Below are 27391 nucleotides of genomic sequence, written 5' to 3'. Positions count from 1 at the left end.
TAGAATCTAGCTAATTGCTGCCCTTCATGTAAATGTAATAAACCTCCATCTTTTCAGACCCTTAACAAAACCACTTTTCTTGACTTTATTTTTTTATATTGTTTGAGAGCATTTTCCACTGCTTTAGATTTCACCCTTCTATTCTAGTCAGCTGTGAGGATCTCTATCCTTGCGCTGTGTATGGTACTTATGCTAATTAGCACAGACCACAGACAGGGTTTGAGGCTGGGAATAATCTGGGTTACAGGAAAGGAAAAAAAACAACAACAACACTGAATGCAAGCTGATGTATTGCTCACAGTCTGGTATGCTGTCTGCTTCCTGTTTCCAGGCTGTTGGTGCTTGGTGGCCCACTACACAGACTAGAATTACTGTACAGAGAGAATAGGTACGCGTTTTGAGTCTGTTAAAAACTGGTCCCGAAAAGTTCATTTTTTAAAAAAATCAAGTACCAAATATATGTTTCCCAAGCCCCTAGAACTTCCTGGCCAGGGAGGCTATCAGGCATGCAGCTAAGATTTAGAATTCCTGAGTTCCAAACAGACAAGGAGAGCTGTCCATTTTCATTAACTCCAAAGAAAAGCTTGAATTCAGCCCACAGCCCTTTGCCTTAATCATAGGAGCAGCCCTCCAGCTTCCAGTCTTGGGAAATAACATGGAATGAAGGCGGCTTGCATTTCAGTACATAATTGTTCCCAACAACTGGGTTGTGGGTCTTTCTTCTCCTCCTGCAAAGATGAAAGATGTCTAATCAATAAGAGTCGGCGTGAAGAGGAGGGAGCAGAGTAGAACAAAAGTGTCCAGGGTGGATGCCAATCCATGGATGAGAGCCCGCGGAGAGGGAGCGCCTTGCTGATGTTTTATCTGGGAGCCTGAGGCTTTGATTCTGACTGCCTACAGTGTGTACCTGGGAGCAGTGCAGCATTTATGTGCATGATAAAATCAACTGATGTCTTCATCAAGCTTTGTTTTTGCTTCAAGTCTTGGGGATATTACCATGACACCATCTGCATTCCAGGTAGCAAAGGGACAACCCCAAACTAGATGTAGTTTTTAAGAAAAATTTGTCTTTTAAATGGGATAATTCACAGATGGAGCATTGAATTTCAGAGCAAGTTAACTATCAATTCTGCATATACATTCAAGAAGTCTAAAACCAATGACAGACACAACCTATTCCCATTTTATTTTGCCTATGGATCACAAGGTAGCAAAAATCTAGTTGACTTAGGTTTTTGTTGTTGTTGTTTTTGCAATGTAGGTATTTTTCAGCCTGCTTGTCTAGAAAGACTCCAATATCCCAACTTACCCGCCATTTGCCAAACACTATGATGCTATATCCTTCATTTACTTACTCAATGTTTATAGCGTTCCCTAGGAAAAAGGGACAAAAAGAAAGTGCTAAGGAAGAGGCAGAAGAGGTAATTCCCAGCCCTGGCTGTCTGGGTGGCGGGGGTTTCTCGGAACCTGAAACTTCCTTGAAGCATGAGGAAGAGAGAGGTCATTTGTGGAGGCATGGATGGAAAGAGCAGCATGTGCAGGTGTACACAGAAGCAAAGGAGGAGTGGACATTCAAGGAAGACTCGGTCCTCCAGTGCATTCTATCTCAAACCAATCCAACATCTGAGAATCTTCTGAGAAGATCTAAAAAAGAATTCTGAATAACGCATCACAGGAACTTTTGGAAATTGAGGAAAGCAATGAAACTATTGAAGTTCTTATCATCAAAGAGCTGATACCATCCCACTGTGAGGAGCACATGGGCATGGAATTGCCTTCTTTTTTCATGATAATGGACACATGTGGATAGATCAGTGGGCAACTCCTGTAATGAAAAGAGTGTGTGACTCCTTTTCAGTGCTCTAGATTCCAGGGCTGACTTTGCCACTTGATTAGCTGGACGATTCACTGAAAAGCCCCAATTTAAAAAGTGCATTGAAGTGTATGTTTACATATGTTATATGCCAAGTATGTGATGTAGAAGGTATATAATATATATAAGATATATGCATGTATTATATGTCCACACTAAGTGTATTTGAAACGTTTTAAATATCTGAGATTCTCTCCACTCACAATTTCTCTGTTCATCTTGCCTCATCCCATTTCAACTCATTTCAGTTGTGCCGTATATTTCAAACTGGTGGCAATTATAGATACAACCACAGGAGTGCATTGAGTGACCCTGGTTGGGCCTATGAGGATAAAATCCCCATTCTTCCTTAATTGTTACCACCCTCTGCTCAGAACAATGATGCCTGTTAAGGCATTAAGAGCCTTATGCCAGTCCAGGGGTGAATCAGAACAGAAAGAACAATAGTGTCGGTATGATCCTGCTGCAGGCAAGCAAGGGTTGGATAAAAATGGTTATGGATTCCATGAAGAAATCCCATGTGTTCTCAGAAATGAGTCTAGCAAGAGTTTCATTCTGGAAGGAATAATCAGTTTAAAAATGCCCTTAGATGCTAACCATGGGAGTAGCTGGGTAAAGGGTGTGCAGGAACTCCCTGTACATTCCCTTGCACCATCCTGTGATAATCAATCATTATTGCAAAATAAAACAAAAAGTTAACAAAATTTTTAAATGCACTGAGAATTGGAAGTTAGTGTTTTGACTAATCAGAAATGATAATTAAATGTATAGGCACAAATAAACAGACTCTATGAAGGACATCTACAGTGAATACGCCATCGGGTTGTTTTTTTTGTTTTTTTTTTTTTTTTTAAGTTGCTTTCTCTGTTCTTGTTTTTGGGTTTTTGTTTTTTTTTTTTTTGTTTTTTTTTTTTTTTTTTGGTTTGTTCTTTGTTTTTTAACTGTCTCAGAATCTACGTTACTTACCTTGGTAAGGGGTTTTTCATCATGTGATAAGCTCCCCACACCCAAAGCATCCCCTGAACCATTTTTGACAGAACTGTTGGGGGCTTGGGGGTGTGATTTGTTTGGAGCAAGATGTCATGTGAGACCTAGGATGTGGCCTATGGGGATATGGCTGGAAAGTAGATAAGGTGAGTAACCTAGCATGTAATGGTCACCTGATTATGAACAGCTCCATACAATTGTTCTTTCATATCAAATATTTAGAGCTTATTCAATGAGAACAATGTGTATATGTGTGTGTGTGTGTTTGTGTGTGTATATACATACATATATATATGTGTGTATATATATATATTTTTTTTTCGAATATTTTTGAACGAAAAGGAACAATTATAACTAGCATGTGATTCACGCTGGGGTCAACTAATTCCAGTTTAAGCTGTGCATGGTTCTGTAGCAATTAATTAATTACTGTTTGTGTATCTGCTTCTACAACTAAGCAAACTAAATATTAAGATGCCCAAAGAATTCCAGTCCTCCATTGCCCTTATTATACATCAAAGAAAGATGAAATAGGAAGAGAAAAAAATGTATAAACATGAGCATATCTCAAAAATTAAAAAAAATATTTAAAAACCCCAATTTTATTTTTAAAGAATTTTTTAAATGACATTTTCATACGTATCAGCATAAATTCAAGCATCTCCATTGAATCTGCTTTTAGCATTTACGTGGTAGATGCAAATGGGAGGGTAGGATGTATCCCCATCTGGAATATTCCACCTGAGCCCTTGCCACTGAACTGCACTATCTGGAACATGCTAAAAGCTCACTGTGGATGGTTTATCTTTTTTTATTTAAAGTTTATTTATTTTTTTTGAGAGAGAGAGAGAGACAGAGATAACACAAGTGGCAGAGGTGCAGAGAGAGAGGGAGAGAGAGAAAATCCCAAACAGGTTCTACACCACCAGCACAGAACCTGATGTGGGGCTGGAACTCAGGAGCTGTCATGATCATGATCTGAGCAGAAATCAAGGGTTGGATGCTTAGCCAACTGAGCCACCTGGGTGGCCCTGGTTTATCTTTTAAGTAAGATTTATTAACCACCCATTTCTACCCCCCCTTTGGACACACCTGTGAATGGACAGATATTCATGTCCTATTGATTTCAGAGGCAGAGATGGGGAGGCAGAAAGGACTAGAAGCCTACATGGCACATGAGGACAGAACTCATAGATTGGAGAAGAAAAACCCTGGAAAGAGAGGATCATCTTCTGATATTTGAAGACCTATCACAGGTGAATGGTGGTTTGCAGACCTGTTTGGTTTATTTGAGATCTGAGCAGGGGTACAGGTAGAAATAGCATTCAGAACTAGAGAGAGAGAGTGGCCTCAGTTTGAAGAACTTCCTGGTAGCTGAAACTCCCTAGTAAATAATTAGGGCCCTGTCACCAGATTCAGAGCAGAGGCTGGGTGTCCCATCAGAGATGTGGGAAGGATGCTTTCACTAGCGGTCAGTAATACCTACCGGTCTTTGAAGTCCCTTTCAGGTCTGATCAAGTGAGACTGATTTGTCTCATCAGTGAATTAAACTAACCTACTTTTGATTGGATGTCAGGAGCTAAATGCCTTCATGAAAACAGATTTATTGGGGTGCCTGGGTGTCTCAGCTGGTTAAGCTTCCACTCTTGATTTGGGCTCAGGACATGATCTCCTGGTTTGTAAGTTCAAGCCCCGCATCTGGCTCTGCATTTATTTATTTATTTATTTATTTATTTATTTATTTATTTTTTAACGTTTATTTATTTTTGGGACAGAGAGAGACAGAGCATGAATGGGGGAGGGGCAGAGAGAGAGAGGGAGGCACAGAATCGGAAGCAGGCTCCAGGCTCTGAGCCATCAGCCCAGAGCCCGACGCGGGGCTCCAACTCACGGTCCGTGAGATCGTGACCTGAGCTGAAGTCGGACGCTCAGCCGACTGAGCCACCCAGGCGCCCCTGTATTGACAGTACTGACAGTGTGGAGCCTGCGTAAAATTCTCTCTCTCTCCCTCTGCTTCTGCCCCTGTCCCCCTATCTCTCACAATAGATAAACAAATTTAAAAATAAATAAAAAAGAAAAAAAAATTATTGCATGCCTGCTCTATGCCAGGCACCAGATAGAAACTCTCCTTATAGAGCCCATTTTCTGTAATGGGCAGATGAAAGGAGGCTCCTTTGTGGAGATCAATACTGCTATCTGTATTGAGATCAATTAGCTAACAATACTGTGTTAGCTAATGGACTGAGAATATGCTTTTTTTTAATTTTTTTTTTAATTTTTTTTTATTTTTGGGACAGAGAGAGACAGAGCATGAACGGGGGAGGGGCAGAGAGAGAGGGAGACACAGAATCGGAAACAGGATCCAGGCTCCGAGCCATCAGCCCAGAGCCTGACGCGGGGCTCGAACTCACGGACCGCGAGATTGTGACCTGGCTGAAGTCGGACGCTTAACCGACTGCGCCACCCAGGCGCCCCAGAATATGCATTTTTTTATACATCAAAACAAACAGACTCTCTTTGCAGAGAATTGATACTTTTTTAATATTCTATAAGGATAGACCAAGAAGGACCTTTTTAAATAATTTTTTATAGTCAATATGGAGGGAGACCTCAAACAGGAAGGTATAATATTAACTTAATATGGTTTGCTCAATTAATAACTCTGTCAGTGGGAAAAATATCTTTGGACATGAAATTCTATGTGTATTTGATATGTTTATGAATTAAGAAGACAATATAATGTTTTGGTTGACAACTGGTCTCGAATTTGACAGACCAGTTTGAGAACTAGATTTTCTATTTACTGGCTGAGTGATCACTGGCAAGTTTCTTAACCTAAATCTGTTTTCTCATCTGTAATAAGGAAATAGAAATAGTAACTACTTTATGAGTGTTTGGCACTAATGAGTACTCGCTGAATGAATGAACAGCTAAGACATTTTAATGAAGAATGCATTTATTGTACCTTTTATAGTTCCAGGCACACAATGATCAAACAGTGATAGGTACAGAGGTGTTGGTAGTGATGACAGGGGTTGTAAAATTGTTCCTATTTGGGGGTAATATGATCATCTATATAGAAAATGACATGGAATTTGTAACAACTCCTTACAACTAATAAGTGAGTTTAACAAGGCTGCAGGATATAAGATAACATAACAAAAATCAATCATATTTAATATACAAACAACAAACAATTAAAATTAAAATTAAAATAATAACATCATTACAATAGCAATAAAAATATGAAATTCCAGGGGATAAATTTGGCAAAAGATGTACAAGGTCTGTGTACTAGAGCTCTAAAGCATTGTTTAGAGAAATAAAAGAAGACATAAATAAATGGAGAGATACACCATTTTCCTGGATCAATGGACTCAAAGTTGTTAAGATGTCAATTCTTTCCAAAATGATCTATAGAGTTAACACAATCCCAGTTAAAATGCTAATAGGTTTTCTTAAATTTTATATGGACTCTAAAGCTGATTCTACACTCCATATGGAAACACTAAGGATCTGGAATAGCCCAAACAACTTTGTAAGAGATGAGCAAAATTGAAAGAGTTAACACTTCCTAATTTCAAGACTTACTATGAAGCTACATTAATTAAGACAATGTGATACTGATGCAAACATAGCAAAATAGATCAATGGAACAGAATGGAGAGTCCAGAAATAGACTCATATATACATGATCAATTGATTTTTGACAAAGATGCAAAGGCAATTCAGTGGAGGAAAGATCATCTTTTCAATAAATATGGCTGGAACCATGAATATCTACATACATTAAAAGAAAAAAAAGAACTTAGACCCATATATTGCACCATATATAAACATTAACTCAAAATTGAGCATAGATATAAAACCTAGGACTATTAAATTACAGAAGAAAATGTAGGAGAAAATCTTTATGACCTCTTAGATGATTTCTTAGATGCACCAAAAGCATGATCTATAAAAGAAAAAAATTTTTGATTGGATATCATTAAAATTAAAATTTTCTGTGCTTCAAAAGCTATTATTAAGAGAATGAAAAGATAAGCAGCAGCCTGGAGGAAAATATTTGAATATCACATATCTGATAAAACACTTTTAGCCACATATAAAGGACTCTTAAATCTCAGTAATAAGAAAACAAACACCCTAATCTAAAAAATGGATAAACAATCTGAACATTTATCCAAACAAGACATACACATTGAAAATAATCACTTTTAGGGAGGGGTGCCTGGGTGGCTCAGTCGGTTAAGAGTCCAACTTCTGCTCAGGTCATGATCTTGCGGTCCGTGGGTTTGAGCCCAGCGTCAGGCTCTGTGCTGACAGCTCAGAGCTGGAAACCTGCCTCAGATTCTGTGTCCCCCTTCTCACTGCCCCTCCCCCACCCATGCTCTGTCTTTCTCTGTCTCTCAAAAGTAAAATAAATGTTAAAAAAAAAAAAAGAAAAGAAGCACTTTTAAAGATGCTCAATATCAGCAGGAGGATGCAAATTAAAATTACAAGCCACCACTGCATAGCACTGGAATGTCAGAACTTAAGGAAACTTACCATGCAAAATATGCCAAAAGTGAGAATGTATAACAGCTGCTATGTTCCATATTTACTGCTAGTGAAGTACTTGCACATAAAGCTTGCATAGGAATGTTCTTAGCAGTTTTATTTGTAGTATCTAAAAACTGAAAGCAACCGAAATGCCCATCAATAAGTCAATGATTGAAACGAATCTTGGTATACTCATACAATGGAATACTTTATTATTTGTCAGTTATACCTCAGTTTTAATAAATTAATGCATGGTGGTTATCACAAAACTAAGGGCTCATTACATGGTTTTGGTGATCTTTGGGCAATCTCAAAAGTGAGTTTTTGCTTAATAGGAAAGGTCATGTGGGCTTACATTTTTTAGTTCTGACCATGTCATAATTAGCTATGAGAACATAATAGAAAGCAAGAAAATGCTGTCACTGGGCATTTGTTGTATTAGATTAATGTGGAGCCTTGGATGAATCTGAGAATAATGATTAACACATTTCAGGATCATTCTTGTCATTTTTTCCTCAAAATTTTAGAGCATTGGCCTGATCTCTGAACATTTAAGTTCCAAGATACTCATCCCCACTTCTAGTTAGTGACTAAATATAGCTGTAAATATTGTATTTTAATCGGAAAGAATTCTAATTTCTAGAGGATATATCTGATCCTTTATATCTGATCCTTTATTAAAAAAATGAAGTAAAGTTCCACTCATATTTTAATTGGCATTAGTGGATGTCTTTCATCCAAGGACTTATCAAAATCATTTTGTAAAATATTTTTTAATGGTTATTTATTTTTGAGAGAGATAGCATGTTTGAGCAAGGAAGGGGCAGAGAGACAGGGAGAAAGAATCCCAAGCAGGCTCTGGCTGTCAGTGCACAGCCTTCCGTGAGGCTCAGTCACATGAACTGTGAGATCATGACCTGAGCCAAAATCAAGAGTCGCACGCTTAACCAATTGAGCCACCCAGGCGCCCCTCAAAACCATTTAATGTCCAAAGCCTGTGATATACTATCTTCCAGTTTGACAGGTGCTAGAAAAGGGAATTAAGTGACTTCCAGAGATCACAAAGCAGGTCTGTGTGTGTGTGTGTGTGTGTGTGTGTGTGTGTGTGTGCGCGCGCCCGCCCGCGCGCGTGTGCATGTGCTTATACGTGCATGTGAGTGTTTGAGTGCATGCGTGGTAGGTAGTCAGCCAAGATACAAACAAAACTGACCCAACTTCTTTGATTTTGTTGTGTTGTGTTCTCTTTTTAGTGGTCTTATTTTACTATTTCCCAAATAGGCCAGTTATTTTCACAAAAAGGTATGTCATGGGCAAGTCACAAAGACTATGAAAGAATGCCACATGAACAGAGAAGAGAGAAATATCTAAGACAACAGTCCATGCCAGAAGTCTCTCCTCTCAACATTGTCCCTTGCTTTTGAATGTGGTTACTGTTTATAAGGCTTCCAGTACTGCTTTTGATTCACATTTACATAACATATTCTCAGCATCTACTGTGCTACAAGTATTTTGCCGGTTTCTTGACATACATTTAATTACATGATCACTGGTTACATGTAATCATGATTACATGATTAAGCTAGACTTCCTTGGTTTAAACACCTTGTCCATGGCCAAACAGGTAGTACTCTACCAAACAGGTAGATTTACAAAACAGTAAATCCAGGAGTCTGGATTTGAAATTAGAGCATTTGAAACAAACAGACCTGAGTTCTACAATTAGCCCTTCAACCTTGCACAAGTTACCTACTCACACTTGAGACTTCCTGACCCATCCATAGAAGACAATTATAAAGCTCATATTACAGAGAAGCTGTGTTGCAAGCTTCACAGCACATTATAAATGCTCAGTAAATGCTATTTCACTTGCCTCCTACCCTCTTCTGGTGCTAGGTTTTTTGCCCTTCCTAGTATATCAGTCCAAACCAGTACAAAACCAGAGAAGACAGAGTCCTCCTGGCTGTTGGCTGTGCAATTTTCCCCTTAGAGCATATCTCCTCATCAGAGATCTGTCTTCTCAGCAAAATTATGAGTGCTCTGAAGACAGAGATCTTCTCTCAGTTATCACTGTTCTTCCAGTATCCAGCACAGGGTCTGGTAGATGCTTATGAATTGAGTTGACAGATCTCATGCCCAGCTTCTCAGTGCTTCCCATGCTTCCCATGCATCTTTAGAGCATTCTTTGCAACCCATGTCCTGCATCCCAGGTCCTGCCAGCCTACTCTTTGTCTCCATTCCAGAGACTGCTTGCTTTCTTGTCACCTGACCATCCTCTGACTTGAAAAGCTCTAATCCCCCTGGGTGCCAGTGAAACCCACGTCTGCACAGTGTCTCGTGGCTCTGACTGCTGTGAGTGTTCCAGAAAGCTGGCCACGGTGTCTGTGGTAGGCCTGAGCCTTATAGAGGTGCTCATGTCTGACCCAGTCTCCGGCCCTGTAGCCTCTCTGGACCTTAATGTCATGTTGACGTTCTACACTGTCTCAGCCCCTTTTATAAGGCTGCCTGTCACTCATTTAGTCAATGGACACATAGCATTATGTTTATACTCATTGTGTTTTACTCTTCCTGCTTTTCTCCCTACCCTGTTATCTGCTATCTGTCCTCCTAATGCCATACTGGCATTTCTATTTTGACATTGAGATAACACCCATGAATCTATAAGGAACCCATATTGTCTTATATATTTCCATTGAGAATATTTAAGATTATCTAGTACTGGGGTGCCTGGCTGGCTCAGTTGAGAGAGCGTGTAACTCTTGATCTTGGAGTTGTAAATTCGAATTCCATGGTGGATGTAGAGATTACTTAACAATAAAATCTTAAAAAAAAAAAAAAAGATTATCTTTTGTCCTGTTGCATAACAGTATGCAGGGTTCTTAGCTGGATAACTTTGGAGCTGAATCTTCACCATCAGTTAGGTTCTCTCCTTTTGAATAGTTTAGTTATTCTGAGTTTTGGGCAACTTTGAGAATTCCAGCCCCACTGTTTCTGGACAGATTCCCTCCTCTCTTCCAATTGCCGTACTTGGCGTTTTGCTTACGTAGGGTCTGTAGGTCAAACTATGTGCCTAATACACATAGTCTGAACTTTGATGAGAATACAGAGGACAGAGGATTCAGATCTATTAGAGATTAGAGAACGATTTCTTGACTTTTTCCATGGCTTTCTTTTTGGGTATAAGGATTTACATGAATTGCATGCCTTCCACAAGTATCCTGACTGCTGTTAGAGATTTTATAAGCCAAGCCCAAGTTTTCCCACCACAGTGAAAATGCTTAGGCACTCCTCTATTAAGTTTCTGTAGCCTGGTGATTTGAGTGAGGGCTGTGAAGATATTCAAGAGCACTGTGTTTTCTCTCCAGCTTTTCTGGCAGACATCTGATTTCCTGGTTGGCACTTGTTTCCACCATGAAATGGGAAAGGTGAAGGGAGCAGATCGGGCATTTTTCTGCTTCTAATTTAAAATGATTGTCCATGAGTATCTCTCAGAGTAGCTCAGAATTTATTTAGCACCCTCTGTAGAGTTCTTGAGGGGGTAAAGATCATTCAGAAAGTGTGCTCATATGGCTTCTTCTCTCATTCTTTTGGAATAACTGTGACATTTGGTTTTCAGGGAAACCGTGTGAAGGAGGCTTATATCTTTGCATGCAAAATATTTTCCATCCTTACTGGCAAAAGAACATTTGAAAGGTCTTTTTCATTTTTGTGAACGAACAGATAAAATAATTTACCCTGGGAGAGCTTTCCCTTGCATGGAAAATAAACTCAGTATCAGGTCAAATGGAGATACTGACCTGATATTGCCCTGATTTCCCATGCATCACGGGAAGTGTTCTGACCTCTGGCCTCCTCCCTTCCCATTGCCCCCTATTGTCTTCTTTGTGTGTGTCTTTGCATGTGCATTGAGATACATCTATTCCCCCAAATTCAAATAAAGTATTTGTGAATGTAATTAGACTTTTCAAATGGAAGAGGAGCTATTTACTTAATAAGGTTTTGTGGAAACTAATTTTCTTCTGTAAAGAAAACATCTTAATTGAATCTTGTGTTAAGGACTTTTTTTTTTGTATGCCAAGATTACTTACTACCTCCTCCCCCCGCCCCTAAATTTGGGACAGTTTACTTCATCTCTTCCAGTTTACTGTAGCAGTCTTATTCTCTCTACTTTCTTTTAGGAGTCATCTCTACAGCAGACATTCTTGATCGAGAGACAACAGGGTCATACTGGCTGACCGTGTATGCCACAGATCGGGGCGTGGTTCCACTTTATTCCACCATTGAGGTCTACATTGAAATTGAAGATGTGAATGACAATGCCCCACTGACCTCAGAACCTATCTATTATCCTGTTGTCATGGAAAATTCTCCAAAGGATGTATCTGTCATTCAGATCCAAGCTGAGGATCCAGACTCCAGTTCCAACGAGAAACTGACATACAGGATTACAAGTGGGAATCCCCAGAATTTTTTTGCCATCAATACCAAAACAGGTAAGGAAATGCTCATCTGACTTTTTTCTCATTGGTTGTCCAACTTTTAAATCCATCAGCCTGACACTTGCTTATTTATATTATTTTATTTTTCCCCTTAACTTATTTTATTGTGTGGAGAACAACATTCTCTTTTTTTTCTGGAGGTAGTTTCTGAAAAGGTGTGCATTCTACTTGGTATGTTCTGGCTGGTATGTGTTAACTTTAGCTGATACCAAGGAGAAGTGATCTAATGGAAATTAGAGGCTTTCACATAAAGCTTTAGATTTGCTTTACTCATAATAATAAAAAGGAGTTCCCAGGCCACTCAGTAGACCAATTGCCCCCTTTGTCCTTCTTGGGAGATTATGTGGCCCATGCTGGGTTCTGTGGGTAAGCTGGCCTTGTGACACCTCTACTTCTAAGAACTTCTTTTTTGTTGGACCTAGCTTGCTGTAAATTTAAGCCCCAGATTTTTTGCAATTCCTAGACTACTCAAGAGTGAAGTATCAAAGTTTAGAAAAACTTCCAGCGTTTCAATCTTTACATAAAATGTACCACCTTTAAATTTTCAGGTCTTTTGATTTAAAAATTGTACTGACAACTTAGTTTGTTGGCTAAGGCTCAGAAGGGGCAGGTGTGTGCATTCTGAGACAAGTACATATACCGGAAAGGTCTCAGACGTTCCTTGTTTCTCTTGTGATTTGCCTTGTTGAGATCTGAGCGGGAGAGTCAAACACTCGGTGAGAGTTGTGATGGGTAGAGTTTGAGTTAACTGAAACTTAGAAGATTGTAAAGCAGGTGCTATTACTGCCTCATGCTGGGCAAGTGCATTGACAGTGGTCATAAGTTAGGCTAATTGATGTTTGCCGGTGTGGATGGACATACTCAGCGTTCCTAACAAACCACTGATGGAGCTGATGGTTATTTCTCCTGCTTCTGTTCGTTCAAGTAGGAACATACAGCTGACCCCATGCATTTTATAAATGTCAGCTTCCCATGAACATAATTTGGAGAGAATGCCAAGTTTCTTGGAAATAATTGATTTTCTCTAATTATGAGTGGGTCGGTCCTCTCATTAGGCAGAGCCTCGCGTTCTAATGGTGTTGAGTCACTGTTTGACCTGCATTTCATTATTAGACCAAGAGTGGTCATCAGCTATCTGTGTCTGATTGAAGTCCACTGGAACTTGAAAGAGAAGACCCAGAGGCTAGTCCAACCTTTATGAGCCATGTTAAGTAGGGGAAACTGCCTGGGCATCTGAGGGACCCCTGAGCTGTGCTGGGAAGCTTCTCCTGACTCACTTTCTCACTGTAGGTAAGGGCTGTGTGGAGTGTGTTGACAGAGAAGTGAATGCAGATACTTTAGAAGGTCAAGAGAGAGTGAGCACATTGACAAGGTGTGACAGTAAACATGTTGACACAGAAATCTTCACAATTCACAACCCCTGTGGAATCTGAAACACCCCCAGTCACATTCTGTCTTCCCTCTGATTCCATTGCTACTTGAGTCCCTCATGGTGAGTGACCACCCTCTTTTTGATAGGTTAAAAGACACGGTAGAAGGGAGGATTCAACTGTTCTCCTCCACTTACTGCTAAAAATATTCTAGAATAAAGTCACAGGGAAGAATGTGGGTTGGATGTGAAGAACATAGGCCACATTATATATGGAGAAGAGCATATAGACTTATGTAACTAAAGTTGTCTTCTGTGCAGCTTTTAGAAGTTTACATGAATTGTCAGAAACCCCTGTATTATCACAGTTTAACCTATAATGTGTAAGAAGGCCCTTTATCATATTTATAATTTATCTGTCCCTGCCATAGATTAAAAAAAAATTTTGTGCCAGGAATGACATTTTAGACTAACGTCTAATTGTTTAAATCTGTAGCATTACTTTGTAATTCTCAAACACATGATAAGAAAATACTGGATTTTGTTACTTCTTCATCCACCAAACATTTATGGTGTCTTCTAGTCTCCAAATATAGTCTAATAACTAGAGATATAAACTTAGGATATGGTCCAAGCCTTTCCAGGACCCAAAGATGTAAAAAATTGAAAAAATAACAAATATTTACTATATAGTGAAGGAGTACAATAATTGATTATGTTGGAGGAATTTCACTCAACACGGTGTTGGCAAGAGTGATGGTCAGGGAGTGCTTCATGGAGGAGGTAGCATTCGGGAGTAGAAGTCCTGGTTTTTAAATTGTGGTGCTGCATTCGCTAGCTGGGAAACACCATCAACCACAGCAGGGGAAACAAACCAAATCAGACACTCCTGACCTCACCAGCTTTTGTGAACTTGGGAAAATTATGGAACCTCTCTGAACTTCAGTTTTCAGTAAGAAAGGATTGTTACCAGGAATCCTCTGTGAAGTGCTTATCCCAGTGCCTGGAACATTGAAACTCTGCAAAGAAGGTGGTACCCCATCCAGTCCTCCTTAACTCTGATTACAGACGCACTGTTTACTCTCCCTGGATCTCTGGTTCTTATCTGTAAAAGGAAAATGGCATTGCTTACTTCATTTTTTCGCCTTTTTTTTTTTTAAACATTTTTTATTTTATTTTTGAGACAGAGAGAGACAGAGCATGAACAGGGGAGGGTCAGAGAGAGAGGGAGACACAGAATCTGAAACAGGTTCCAGGCTCTGAGCTGTCAGCACAGAGCCCGATGCGGGGCTTGAACTCATGGACCGCGAGATCATGACCTGAGCTGAAGTTGGCTGCTTAACCGACTGAGCCACCCAGGTGCCCTGGCATTGCTTACTTCATAGAGCTTGCTCGTGAAGACTGAAAGTCGTGGTATGTGTGAAGGTTGCTGGTAAACTACCGAGCTCTGTGAGAGTCATGTTGTTACTATCCTTATTTCTATTAAGATTCTCAGAACTGCAAGCCTGGTGAAGCTTCTATGTCTACTGAGCAATCTTTAACCAACTCAACAAACTCGCTACAGAGACATTTTATTCTTTAGCATTTCTTCCTGTCTTTCTAAAGCCATTTGTCAGAGATAGTTATTTCTCCAGTATATTTAGTAAGGATCTTTGCTTTAGATTTTTGCAACTGGATGTAGACTGACCTTTTATTCCTTCCTTTGTGACAGAGCTGAAATTTATATAGAGTTTCATTTTATTTTGTCAATGTGCTACATAATAAATAAGATTTAAATGATTAATGCACACGCAGATACTGTCAATACTTTCGGTCCATAGCTTGCAGTAGATAACAGATGTCCACCCAGGAAGGGAGAGAGATTTCTCTGTTGAACACTGTTCTCTAACCCAAAAAGCCTTTTTTTTCCCCCCTATCATACTAAAACCATGTAAAAATCAGTGGTCTGTGGAACTTCTTCAGTAATTTCTGTGGCTTAAGAGGAGAAACAAAAGCAGTAATACTCTGAGGTCCTTTCTGAGCTGTACAGAAAACCCTTGATTAACTCGAGGCTGAGCAACTGAGTTCAATCTAATGCTGCTTCCTTGTATATGTATGCCTTATCTAGTAGCTGGAGCCCTACCAACATGTTCTGAGCGGGAGACCCACCCATCAGGCTGTTGTTCCCTTGCCTCTTTGGGCAAGTAGGAACTCAAATGCTTCCTTCCAACCCTTGTAAAAAAAAAAAAAAATCCAGGCTGGCCATTGACTAATCTTCCAGGCTCAATTGGGAAACAGGTGTGAGAAGTTCCTCTATGGTTTTACAATGTTTACTTTAGTTGTATCTATAGTATGGAAACCATTCATGCCAGCATTTAGTAGAGCACTCAGTAGATGTTAGTTGTTATTGTTACTGTTAATAATCATCCTGTATTCCCCACTAGAATAAAGTTTGTGTAAGTTGCACACATACTGCTTTACAGCTCCACTGGATTTTGAGGAAGGCATACTTGAAAGGCAGCGGTGTTTTTCCTTACTACGTGGTGTGTAGCACTGGAACCTTCCATTCATGTTTATTAAAGTGTATTATTGTCTACTGCTGCTGCTGTTTTATTTCAGTTTTTTTTTAACGTATTTACTTCCTAATACAAAGTCACTTTTTAAAAAAATTTTAATTTATTTATTTTTGAGAGACAGAGAGAGATAGAACGTCAGTGGGGAGGAGCAGAGAGAGAGGGAGACACAGAATCCAAAACAGGCTCCAGGCTCAGAGCTGTCAGCACAGAGCCCAACATGGGGCTCAAACTCACGGACCGCGAGATCACGACCTGAGCTGAAATCAAATGCTTAACCAACTGAACCACCCAGGCATCCCATTTTTCACAGTTTTTTTTTAAATTTTTTTAACGTTTATTTATTTTTGAGACAGAGAGAGACAGAGCATGAACAGGGGAGGGTCAGAGAGAGAGAGGGAGACACAGAATCTGAAACAGGCTCCAGGCTCTGAGCTGTCAGCACAGAGCCGGATGTGGGGCATGAACTCACGGACCGCGAGATCACGACCTGAGCTGAAGTCGGCTGCTTAACCGACTGAGCCACCCAGGCACCCCCACAGTTTTTTTAATGTTTATTCACTTTTAAAAAAAAATTTTTTTTAACGTTTTATTTATTTTTGAGACAGAGAAAGACAGAGCATGAACGGGGGAGGGGCAGAGAGAGAGGGAGACCCAGAATCGGAAGCAGGCTCCAGGCTCCAAGCCATCAGCCCAGAGCCCGACGCGGGGCTCGAACTCACGGACCACGAGATTGTGACCTGAGCTGACGTCGGACACTTAACCAACTGAGCCACCCAGGCGCCCCAATGTTTATTCACTTTTGAGAGAGAGAGCGAGAGAAAGAGCACGCAAGTGGGGGAGGGGCAGAGAGAGAGGGAGACACAGAATCTAAAGCAGGCTCCAGGCTCTGAGCTGTCAGCACAGAGCCTGATCCAGGGCTTGAACTCATGAACTGTGAGATCATGACCTGAGCTGAAGTCACTTAACCGACTGAGCCACCCAGGCGCCCCTCTATTGACCCTAGGTGTTGCAGGATGGGAGATATAACAGAAGCATAAGATAGTTTCTCAGAGATTTTATTCTTATGGGAAAAACAGGACCGTCACACCTACTATGTACTTTAGCAAGAATATAAGGCAGTTTGTAAGAAATAAAGGGTCAGACTCCGTGGAATATAAGGTGTGAATAGGGTACCATGTCAGAGGGGGCCTGGAGCAAGGACTTCGCAGACCTGAAGTGAGCCCTGAAGAATTGGTCCACCTGCAGAGAGAGAAGCCAGAAAACTACCAAGGGAATATAAACAAGTTAAGCTGACCTTGAGAGCCCATCTGCTGCTTCTTGAGCTGGCTTGAGAGGCATTAAACCATTAGAAAAAGATTTTTGAAAAACTCATAAATGTCTGGAGTGTCTAAGATATTAGAAGTAACAAACACGTGTATCTCTTCTGGTTTTTAGTTTGGTGATACTTGGATTTTTAAAAACCTTGGGTTGTGTATCTTTCCTTTGAGGGACTGACTTAAAATAATACTTTTAGAGGGGAAAAAACATACATAAGAAAGACCCCTTCATTGTCTTCCTTTGCCTCTGTTAAACATGCATCCAGGATTAGGATATGCTGCTGTGAGCCTGTGTCTGAAAATGATCCTTGCTTCCTCCAGATCTTCTGCTGGTTGATTATCCAAGGCATTGGCTTTCTGAATTCCCTCTTGTGCTTGTGATGTCTGTCTCCTTTTGACCCGTGCTTTGATCACTGGCATCGCCACCTGTGTTTCAGTGGTGATGGAGCGGAACTCTGATTTCATTTTGAGCATCTTGGGATAAACCTGACCGAAATGCACTTTATGTGTAGGTACACATACCTACACATAGGTACCAGGGCACCCACCAGGTGGGTGGAGAGGAAGAGCTCCTCTTCAAAAGTGTGTCTGCTATAGGAATACCTCAAATTCTACTTTCATCCATCGGTATCTTTGGATCTAGACATTTTTCTCCTATTAAAATGGGAGGGGTAGCTTATTAAAATACTGGATGTCCTCCGTTTTTTCGTCAACCTCAAATTTATCAGCCTGCCTTTTGGCATATGGTAGTAAGACATGGTGGGTAAGTAAGCAGGAAGGATAATAGAGGGAAAAGTCTAGACCACACTTCGGCTTGATAATAATCATCTGGCAGTCTTGTTAGGCTGCAGATTCCTGAGGTGGAGCCTGATAACTTGCATTTCCAACAAGTTCCCCGGGTGAGGCTGATGTTCATTCCCTGGAGAGCCTGGTTAGCAGGACTCTAGTCTTTAGTATCCCAAAAGAAACAAAAAGAGCGGTAACACAGTGCTGAGACATACAGCTGAGGACAAGGGAGCCCATCTTGTAATTTATCCATACACTCTTGCCTCATAGTGCTGGAGTTTTGAGGTGTGACTATGAATCCAAAGTGCTCTCTTTACGCACCCCCAAAATCAACTCCCATAGCCTTGCTTATCCCTTGTGTTTTATGAAGTGGAGATAAATGAAAATCCAGTCTTTTTAATCATCCATGGGGAAAACATCACTGATTCCTAAGACTTATGGTTAATGAAAATCTGGGTTGTATAATGTCTGGATACACTTGTATTTTTTCCAAATATACAGAATGCAAGCAGCAGTTGTTACTAAGTGGAAGTCAGACCTACTTTAATGAATAAACAAACATTTGATGTTAGTATGTTGTTAGTTCCTAAAATAGTGGTACTCAGAAATAATTTATTGTCTTAAGTAACCCAATCCTTACGTTTATACACAGCCCTGATTGGTGGTAATCTGCTTACAAAGCTACCTTTTCCTGGAAAGCAGGACCCTTGCTTTATGTACAAAACCAGGGACTAAAAAGAAAAATCACAGAAGGTGAGGGACAAGGGTACAAATATTAGTGCCTTTTCTTCAGAGTGAACAGTGTAAAAATCTCTTGTTGCCATCTCTTATTCCTTATTCCTTCCTAATGGAAAACTAAATTCTTCTGAATGGGTAGAAATGGCCTCTAGATGAGGAGCTGATATTCACAAGTACAGGCACAAAGCAGATAATGTAGCGAATGAGTATGTATGAAACTGTAAATCACCCTCGCTCCTTCTTTCAGCCATGAAAGGAGGCCTTGTCCTATAGAACATTAAATTGTGTTCATTTAATCCAACAAGTCCAGTAGAACAAATCGGGCTCATGCAGATTTATCACAGGGGGTTATTTAAATTCAGCGGTGACCTTTGCATCCCTGTGAATGTGCTCCAAATGAACAAGGACAAAGGGAACTTTTCTGCACTGTCATTATGTTCCCTGGGAGGCTGTGGGTTTCCCATTTTGATCAACTCACCACTGTGGGCTGAAGGGTCGGGGTGGGGGTTCTGAGGGTGCAGAGGGCTTGGTCAGGGCTGGCCATCGCACCGGAGAATATGTTCTTTCCTGTTGTGGACTCTGCCTCTCCTTCCTCTGGCTTGATTTTGTTTGCATGCTTGGCTGTGAGTGTAAGTGCTAATTTCAGAGTTTCTCAACCTCAATACTGTCAACATTTTGGACTGGACTAGTCTCTTGTGGTCTGGGCTGCCCTATGCATGACTGAGCAGGACAATAGCTGTGACAGTCAAAATACCTCCTGGCATTGTTGAATGTCTCCTTGGAGTAAAATTGCCCTCTTTGAGAACCACTGAATGAATGCAGAATATTTTGCAGGACTCTTCTCCATGTGACCCTTACCAAAGCATCCTGTACAAAATGAATGACTGGTTAAAAAAATAGTGTGTACATCTATACCTATACCTATATACCTCTATATAGACCTGTATATATATATATACATACCTATATATGTGTATATATATATATACACATACATATATCTCATAAATAGTAAAATGAAGTAATGTAAATATGGGAAAAATCGAAAGCTGCCTCTTACTTGCCTCTGACTCCAGGTTCTTTGTGTCTTAAAGGCTCTGAATATTTGAAATCAACTCCATTAGAAAAAGAAGAACAAAACAATAACAAAACTTCAAACAGAATGAATGTGGATAAAGTTATCCTTTTCTCTCCTCTAAGTCTTTGGAGAGGATTTGACTGAAACAAAATTGTCATCAGAGTCAGTTTTGAACAGCATTCTTCAGAAGACAGCATGAAGAGATTATTTTGAGGGTTCCAGGGTTTATTCCCTTGAAATGCTTAAACAGCTCCAAATCCTGTTTCTGCTTAATGTCAACCTTCAGATGGATAAATATGGGGATAGTTCCTTCCCTGGAATAAAGGTGGATGAAAAAGAAAAGAAAGAAAAAAAAACAAAAACCTTTAGACTTCCGTTGAGGATTCTGTAGTCATGTGTGTAGATTAGGGCTTTTAGAGGTGTCTGGCATCCCTCGTAAGTATGCAGTGTTCATTCACAAGCCCCCCAAAACTGGTACATTTGTGGGGACTCAGACCAGTATCCCAGATCACCATCTTTGGATACATCATAGGATTGGAAAGACTTAGCTAAATAGGAACTGGTGCCCCCATCAGTAATAAAGAAGGAAATCTTTGACCTCCACCTCCCCCCAAATTAAGTCAAGTTTCAATGGACGGTATTGCTACTTGGGCAACAGTATGCATTTTTTCCCACTTAGGACATTCACATCTTTGAGTTAATGCAACTGTTACTTGGGAAAAGGACTTCATAAAACCTAATGACAGTGAGGGATGGGGAAATTTGGTAAAAGGGTGAGAGGCTTGAGCAGGCAGACCTGGAGGGAAGAGGATGATGCCACTGCCTGGTTGGGGACCCACCAGCTGTGTAGGTGGCTCAGAGGTGCCCCCCACCCCCAGGGGGCAGGGTGCTGGTCATTCAGTGTGGCTGGTAGTGTTGCTCAGTCTTCCAGGCTGCTCCCCTGTCCTGCTAACCCACGGAGGAGGGGTGCGGAGGAGGAGTGGGGCAAGGGGCAGGGAGGAGAGGTGGGACTCCTAGATATCCAGCCTGCCCCTGGGGCTCAGCTGTTCGCATAGCTGCACTGAAAATTACAGGGGATTATTTGGGAGGGAGTAAATAAAGCAGATGATAGAGTTGTATATATATGTATTAAAAAAAGAGATTGATTAAGGTCATAAATTTCTCTTTTATTTCTTCTATCTGGGCATTAATTCCACAGCACTAATTTACAGCATTGGTTTATTACTTTCTTCTGTTCTGAGAGAAACAGTGAATTTTAATTGAAACCACTCTTTGCTTCTCTGCATTCTTCCCCACCACTGTGTGGGAGACTCTTGGATACTACTCCTTGGGCATGTGCCTCTCTCTCCCAGGTATGATGGGATGGTGTAGGAAGAGGAACCTTCACCCAGGGCAGAGGTCTGCTCTGTGCCCCCAGACATGCTGTGTTTGTAGCTTCCGCCACAATCCTGGAAAGAAACTGGGGCTCCGGACTCCTGGGCAACTTGCCAGGGTCACCCAGCTGGTCAGCGCACAAGGTTTTGTCTGATTAATGATCCATAATGCTAAAGACAAAGGCTATGTAATTTGAAAAAATGGGAGCAAATTCAAGAAACACTTTAATGACCCTAGAACCTTGGGGGCGAGGGAAGTCTTTCAGATGATTGTACGCACACTGTAAAAACAGGTGTATTACGGGTTGAATTGTGTCCCCACCCCCCCCCCCCCACACACACAAGATGTTGAAATCCTAATTCCCCTGTGTTTATGAATATGATTTTATTTGGAAAGACGGTCTGGGCAGATATAATTAACTTAAAATTTGGTCACACTGAATTAGGGTGGATCCTAATTCAGTACCCAGGATCCTTATTGGGAGAGGAAAATCCGGACACAGAGACACAAACACAGGGAGACATTGTGAAGATGGAGACGTTGGCATCATACTGCCACAAACCAGGTAATGCCAAGGATTGCCAGCAACCGCTGGAACCTAGCAAAAGGCAAGGAAGGATCCCCTGCCCCCAGAGACTTCAGAGGGAGCATGATCCTGCCTGGGCCCTAAGTTTGGACTTCTAGCTTCCACCGCTGTAGCTTGTGGTTCTTTGTTACAGCACCCGTAGCAAACTGCTACAAACTGCTGCAAGGTGCCGTCTTGGGGAACAGATGGGAAGATTGAGCTCTCCTCAGGGGGTGAGGGTGGTGGGCAGAGCCAAGGGTCCCTGATCCCCAGTGCAGCGCCCTGCAGCGCCCTGCTTACTAGACCAGATGTTAACACTATTAGCAATTTTTACACTAGTCAAGCCTGACTTTAGTCAGACAGTCCGTTTTTGGTTTGTTTTGCGGTTGTGATCTAGTTAAGTTTATTTATTTGGTGATTCTAAATGGGATGAGGATTTTTTTTTTTAATGTTTATTTTTGAGACAGAGAGAGACAGAGCTTGAGCGGGGGAGGGAGAGAGAGAGAGAGGGAGACACAGAATCTGAAGCAGGCTCCAGGCTCCGAGCCGTCAGCACAGAGCCCGATGCGGGGCTCAAACTCACGGACTGAGAGATCATGACCTGAGCCGAAGTCGGACGCTTAACCGACTGAGCCACCCAGGCGCCCCAGGATGAGGGTTTTGATGAGGGACTGGTGTGACATCACATCACTCTAAAAACTTCCAGGTCTTCTGGGAGATCATCCTCCGGTGGTGCTGTCATGCTCCTCAGGGCCTGTGAGGCCACCTGGAAGCTACTGTTGACTGGCACCTGGTGTCCCAGTGGTGAGTCAGGAGCTCATCAGTCTTGCTCATTTTGTCATTTCTCAGTCTTCAAAAAAAATGCTTATTTATTTATTTTGAGAGAGAGAGAGTGCATGCACATAGGAGCAGGGGAGGGGCAGAGGGGGAGAAAGAGAGAATCCCAAGCAGGCTCCACACTGTTAGCAAAGAGTCCCACGCGGGGCTCGATCTCACGGCCGTGAGATCATGACCTGAGCTGAAACCAAGAGTTGGACGCTTAGCCGCACTAAGGCATTACCTTAGTCGGACGCGGGGACCCAGCGCCCCGCATTTCTCAGTCTTTTAAAGCAAATTCTCTGGAAGCGCTGTTCTTTCAAAGCGCTGGAAGTTTCTACCCGAAAAGCTAATACAGGACAAAACATAGTTTCACCATTAACCTTGAGAGCCTAAATTCCAGTTCTAGTATTGTTACCACTTTGTATTCTAGTCTTGTCATTTCCTTGTCATCTTTGAATGACTTTGTTCCTAGCTTCTGGACATCCTTACAAAAATGTTGAAGTGTTTCAGAAATCTATACATTTTATTCACATAGAGGTAGATCGTTCTAGGAAAGCACATGGACCTCAAACAAAATTATAAACCCAGCATGTAGTGAATTATTGATCGCAGTCTGATTCTGTTGTGGCAAACTGACAAATGTTTGTTTCGCGCTTTGCTATGCATAGTCGTAGTTAGGGTTCACAAGAATGCAGGGGAGGAGACAAGCCAAACGGAGTCGTGCTCAAGAGCCTGGACACTAGAATCAGATGTCTTTGCATCTGAATGCGAGCTCTACCATTTCTTAGCTGTGTGATGTTGGGCACGTTACATAACCTCTCTGAGCTTCAGTTTCCTCCTCTGTGAAAATGGAATAATTCTAGTAACTAACCAATTGGCTTGCAAGCAAGATTAAATGAGTTAATATATATAAAGTAGTTTAAAAAGTACGCAGCATGTAGTAAGCTCTCAATAAATGTTAAATGACGTCATTTTCACGTATAGAGTTTGTTTTACTGAAGTCGACGTCCACATTGTATGATTAAGGCTTTAGAAAGTTGATGTTTTCAAAGTACAAATAAATGTAACACTTTACCTATGGATTCATTAAATTTCATCTTGTTAGATTGTGTCCTTCTGCCCTGTTAACTTCTGTATATGTGACTGTCTAAGATGTAGCTGAAAAGTGAACTGTGATGGGGCTAAATAGAGAGCACTCTCTTAGGTTTCTAGAAGCCTCTCTCCCTATTTTAGATATGTCTACTTACCAAGAATAAACTAGCAAATGCCTTGGAAAGAGCACAAGTAGCAGTAGTTAGGTTATCCAGATTTATTTTTTTTTAAATGATTATTCATTTTTGAGAGAGAGAGACAGAGTTTGAGTGGGGAAGGAAGGGGCAGAGAGAGAGGGAGACAGAATCCAAAGCAGGCTCCAGGCTCTGAGCTGTCAGCACAGAGCCTGACACAGGGCTCAAACCCATGAACTGTGAGATCATGACCTGAGCCAAAGTCGGATGTTTAACTGACTGACCCACCCAAGCGCCCCTGGGTTATCCAGATTTAAAAATAAATAAATACATTTTTAAAAAATTATTTATTTATTTTGAGAGAGACAGAGACAGCGCAAGTGGGGCAGGGGCAGAGAGAGAGGGAGAGAGAGAGAGAGAGAGAGAGGGAATCCCAAGCAGGCTCTGTAGTGCCAGTTGCAGAGCCGGATGTGGGGCTTAAACCCAGGAACTATGAGATCATGACCTGAGCCGAAACCAAGACTGAGCCACCCAGGCACCCCCCTTGGGCCCAGCCTCTGCCACTAACTCCTTTTATAACAGTGGACAAGTTTACCTCATTCCTATAGGCCTCGGAATCCTCACCTGTAAATCAAAGAATTAGAACAAGAGTCGAAAGTATCAGTACCTGACTCACGTACCGATACTCTGTTTTTTCCTGTCCACAGACATCATTAATTGATTATAACAGCCTTTCATATAATGCTCGCACTTGGCATCCATTTCAACCTAACACCGATGGGAAGCCGGTATGAGGAAGGGTATTTATTTGCTGTTGAGGGCTCTGAGACCCTCTCTACCTCTGAGAGTCCTGGTGTCTATAAAGGACCGGGGCACTGAAGAGAAGGGAAGGGGTGCTGATGCCAGGGACGGAGTAGAAGTAATTACCCAGGACTTGGTGGCTCTGAAAAGAGGTGAACGTGAGAGGTACAGACAGCCTTCACAGAGAGGATACCTTGTTGTAAATAACTTTGGAGATATTTGACCAGCCCATATCATCACCCCTTTTCTCAATTCCCTCAATCCTTCCTTCCCTGACACTGGATCAAGATTCTCTCTTCTGAGAATCTGTTATGGGCATTCAGAGATAATCTCTTGAGGAGCTGTAAACCTGAGAATTACCTGAGGTGCATGTTTGTGCCCCTCCAAAATTCATACGTTGAAACCTGGTGCATGAAGGTGGGGCCTCTGGGAAATAATTAAGTCCTGAGGGTGGAGCCCTCAGGAATAGGCTTAACGCCCTTGTAAAAGGGACTCCAGAGAGATTCCTCTCCCTTTCTGCCCTGTAAGGACACAGCTAGAAGATGCAGTCTTCAAGGAAGCGGGCCTTTACTAGATACCGAACTTCCGGCATCTTGACCTGGACTTCTAGGCTCCAGAGCTATGAGGAATAAATTTCTGTTGTTTATGAGCCAGCCAGCCTATGATATTTTGTTAAAACAGCCTGAATAGACTAATACAGTGGCTGTGTGCAGCAAACAGCTGAGGCACAGACAGGCTCTGATAGGCTTGATCCTGAAGACTTTTTTTTTTTTTTTTAATTTTTTTTAATTTATTTTTGGGACAGAGAGAGACAGAGCATGAACGGGGGAGGAGCAGAGAGAGAGGGAGACACAGAATTGGAAACAGGCTCCAGGCTCCGAGCCATCAGCCCAGAGCCTGACGCGGGGCTCAAACTCACAGACCGCGAGATCGTGACCTGGCTGAAGTCGGACGCTTAACCGACTGCGCCACCCAGGCGCCCCGATCCTGAAGACTTTTTGATGACTGGTTCTAGTGTTGATGAAACTCAGCTCTGCTCTTTGCCGTTAGGTTCTCTAACGTACCTTATAGTAATAGCACAAACTTTACTATCAAAGCTTGAAATGGGTTTCTCTTTATGCAAAGGAAAGGACCACGAGAGACTGTTGCTGTAGAAACCAAGTCAGGAGAGAGGCTCAGAAAAAAGGAATGTTCTCTAATGTTGGTTGCTGCACAAAGTTTAAAAACTGTAAGAGCCCTGTAGTTTTGGTAATTAAGGGTGAGATCAGTGAAAGGTATCTGTCTTTATAAGTCACGTTATTTCTGGGATTTTTCATCTACATTAGTTTGAACATTGACCAGCACTTTTTATCTTTCGTTTATGAAATTCTGTGAGTCAGGACCTAAAATATGTGTGATCTCCAGCATGTGCTTGAATTAAGCCCTGTCTCTATCAATAATTCTTAGATAGATATGTACTGTTTTAAATTGTATCTATAGGATTCCGTAGGAAAAGTAACCAACAATTCTGTTAAAAGTGAATTAGGCTATTTTAGACAACTTTACTTATCCTTAACCTGTCTAGGAATTCACCCTGTGAAATTCTCCCAGTACAGCCATGAGAAGCATAGATTACTTCTCATTTGGAGCCCCTTTCTCACTCACCGACCAGCCATCTGACAGTGGACAAGTTTTTGACTTCTTATGGCTCAGGTTCCCCGTCAGTAAAATGAGATACTAACTGAGTTGTGAGGATTAAATGGGCGCATGTATTTTATAAAAGCATTTAGCTCAGCCTTGTACATATGAAGTGTTCAACAGATACTATTGTAGTTAATATTAAATGCATTCAAAATTCTTGCCGCTCAACAGAATTGGCTCGTAAAGAGTCCTTTCTTGAATTTTGATGAAGAATATATCTGAAGAAATGTGTGAAGGGTCTCAGATATATATTACATGTTTATGTTTCATGAATGCCTTCCGGATACCAGGTACCATGCTAAGCAGGGAGGGTCCAAGGATGGTAACGCAAGGACCCTATCCTGTAAGATCTCATAGTCCAGAGTCGTTTCACCATGAACGGTTATTTATTGCTATTGTCACACAGCTTTAAAATGAAGAGATTAAGTAAATAAGATCAAGGTTCTTTATGGGACTTTTTTCTGGCAATAATAAATGGTGATAATATTTATTGGTTGTTTCAGGAAGGAAAACGTCTGAGAACATGAGCGAGGAGATGTAAAATAAATCCATCACGTTAGAAACAGACTGTTACATGCCGACAGTGCTGAGCCTTTGCCAATGCACCATTTTTAAATATGGTGCCATTGCCGGTTCTTCAGTTAAGCAAGACACATCCCATTTTACCTCCTACCACTTAAGTTAATTTCTCTTCTCAGTAAAATTTCCCATTTTATAAAGACATACTTCATCTTGGCTATGTACATACTAAATTGTTCATTTTTTACTTAGTTAGATTGTTTTCTGTCATAGTGAGAAATGCTTTCCTCTTGAAGAAATGATGTTCATGCCCGGGAAATAGGGGTATTTATTAAAATGGTTTATTACAAACCTAGATTTAGACATATTTCTATAATTTTAGTATTTAAGTGGTTTTAGTGCCCAATGAAATGACTTTCGGTGTACCATGGGCTTTGATAATCAGAGTCTCCAAAGTCTCGCTCCTAGACTTTAATCAAATGTAGTTGGTGGATTTATATTTGCATGCATGTGTTTAGAAATATTAGAGATGTTTTCAGTGGATCTCCATTAATGCATTGCTGGGTTGTAATGACTAGTGGGTGACTTAAATTATCTTGTGCTTCATCTCTCTGATCTAATAAGCTTTTATGGATTTTGGATTCTGCGCATAGGCATGGGAGGGACG

The 27391-nt window shown here is 41.2% G+C and overlaps 1 protein-coding gene across 5 annotated transcripts in view; it reads left to right on the top strand.

The window, feature by feature from the left end:
* FAT3 (FAT atypical cadherin 3) overlaps positions 1–27391 on the top strand; it is a 672953-nt gene that overhangs the window by 297922 nt on the left and 347640 nt on the right. For all 5 annotated transcript variants that reach the window (XM_058687506.1, XM_058687503.1, XM_058687504.1 and 2 more), the window contains exon 3: positions 11578–11892. In XM_058687506.1, coding sequence (XP_058543489.1) covers positions 11578–11892 — 315 coding nt within the window. The remainder of the gene's footprint in view (positions 1–11577; positions 11893–27391) is intronic.

The sequence above is a fragment of the Neofelis nebulosa genome, chromosome 10 (assembly GCF_028018385.1).
Source record: "Neofelis nebulosa isolate mNeoNeb1 chromosome 10, mNeoNeb1.pri, whole genome shotgun sequence".
NCBI lineage: Eukaryota > Metazoa > Chordata > Mammalia > Carnivora > Felidae > Neofelis > Neofelis nebulosa.
Note: the sequence above shows the minus strand (reverse complement) of the source record. Positions and strands in the feature narration are given on the sequence as shown.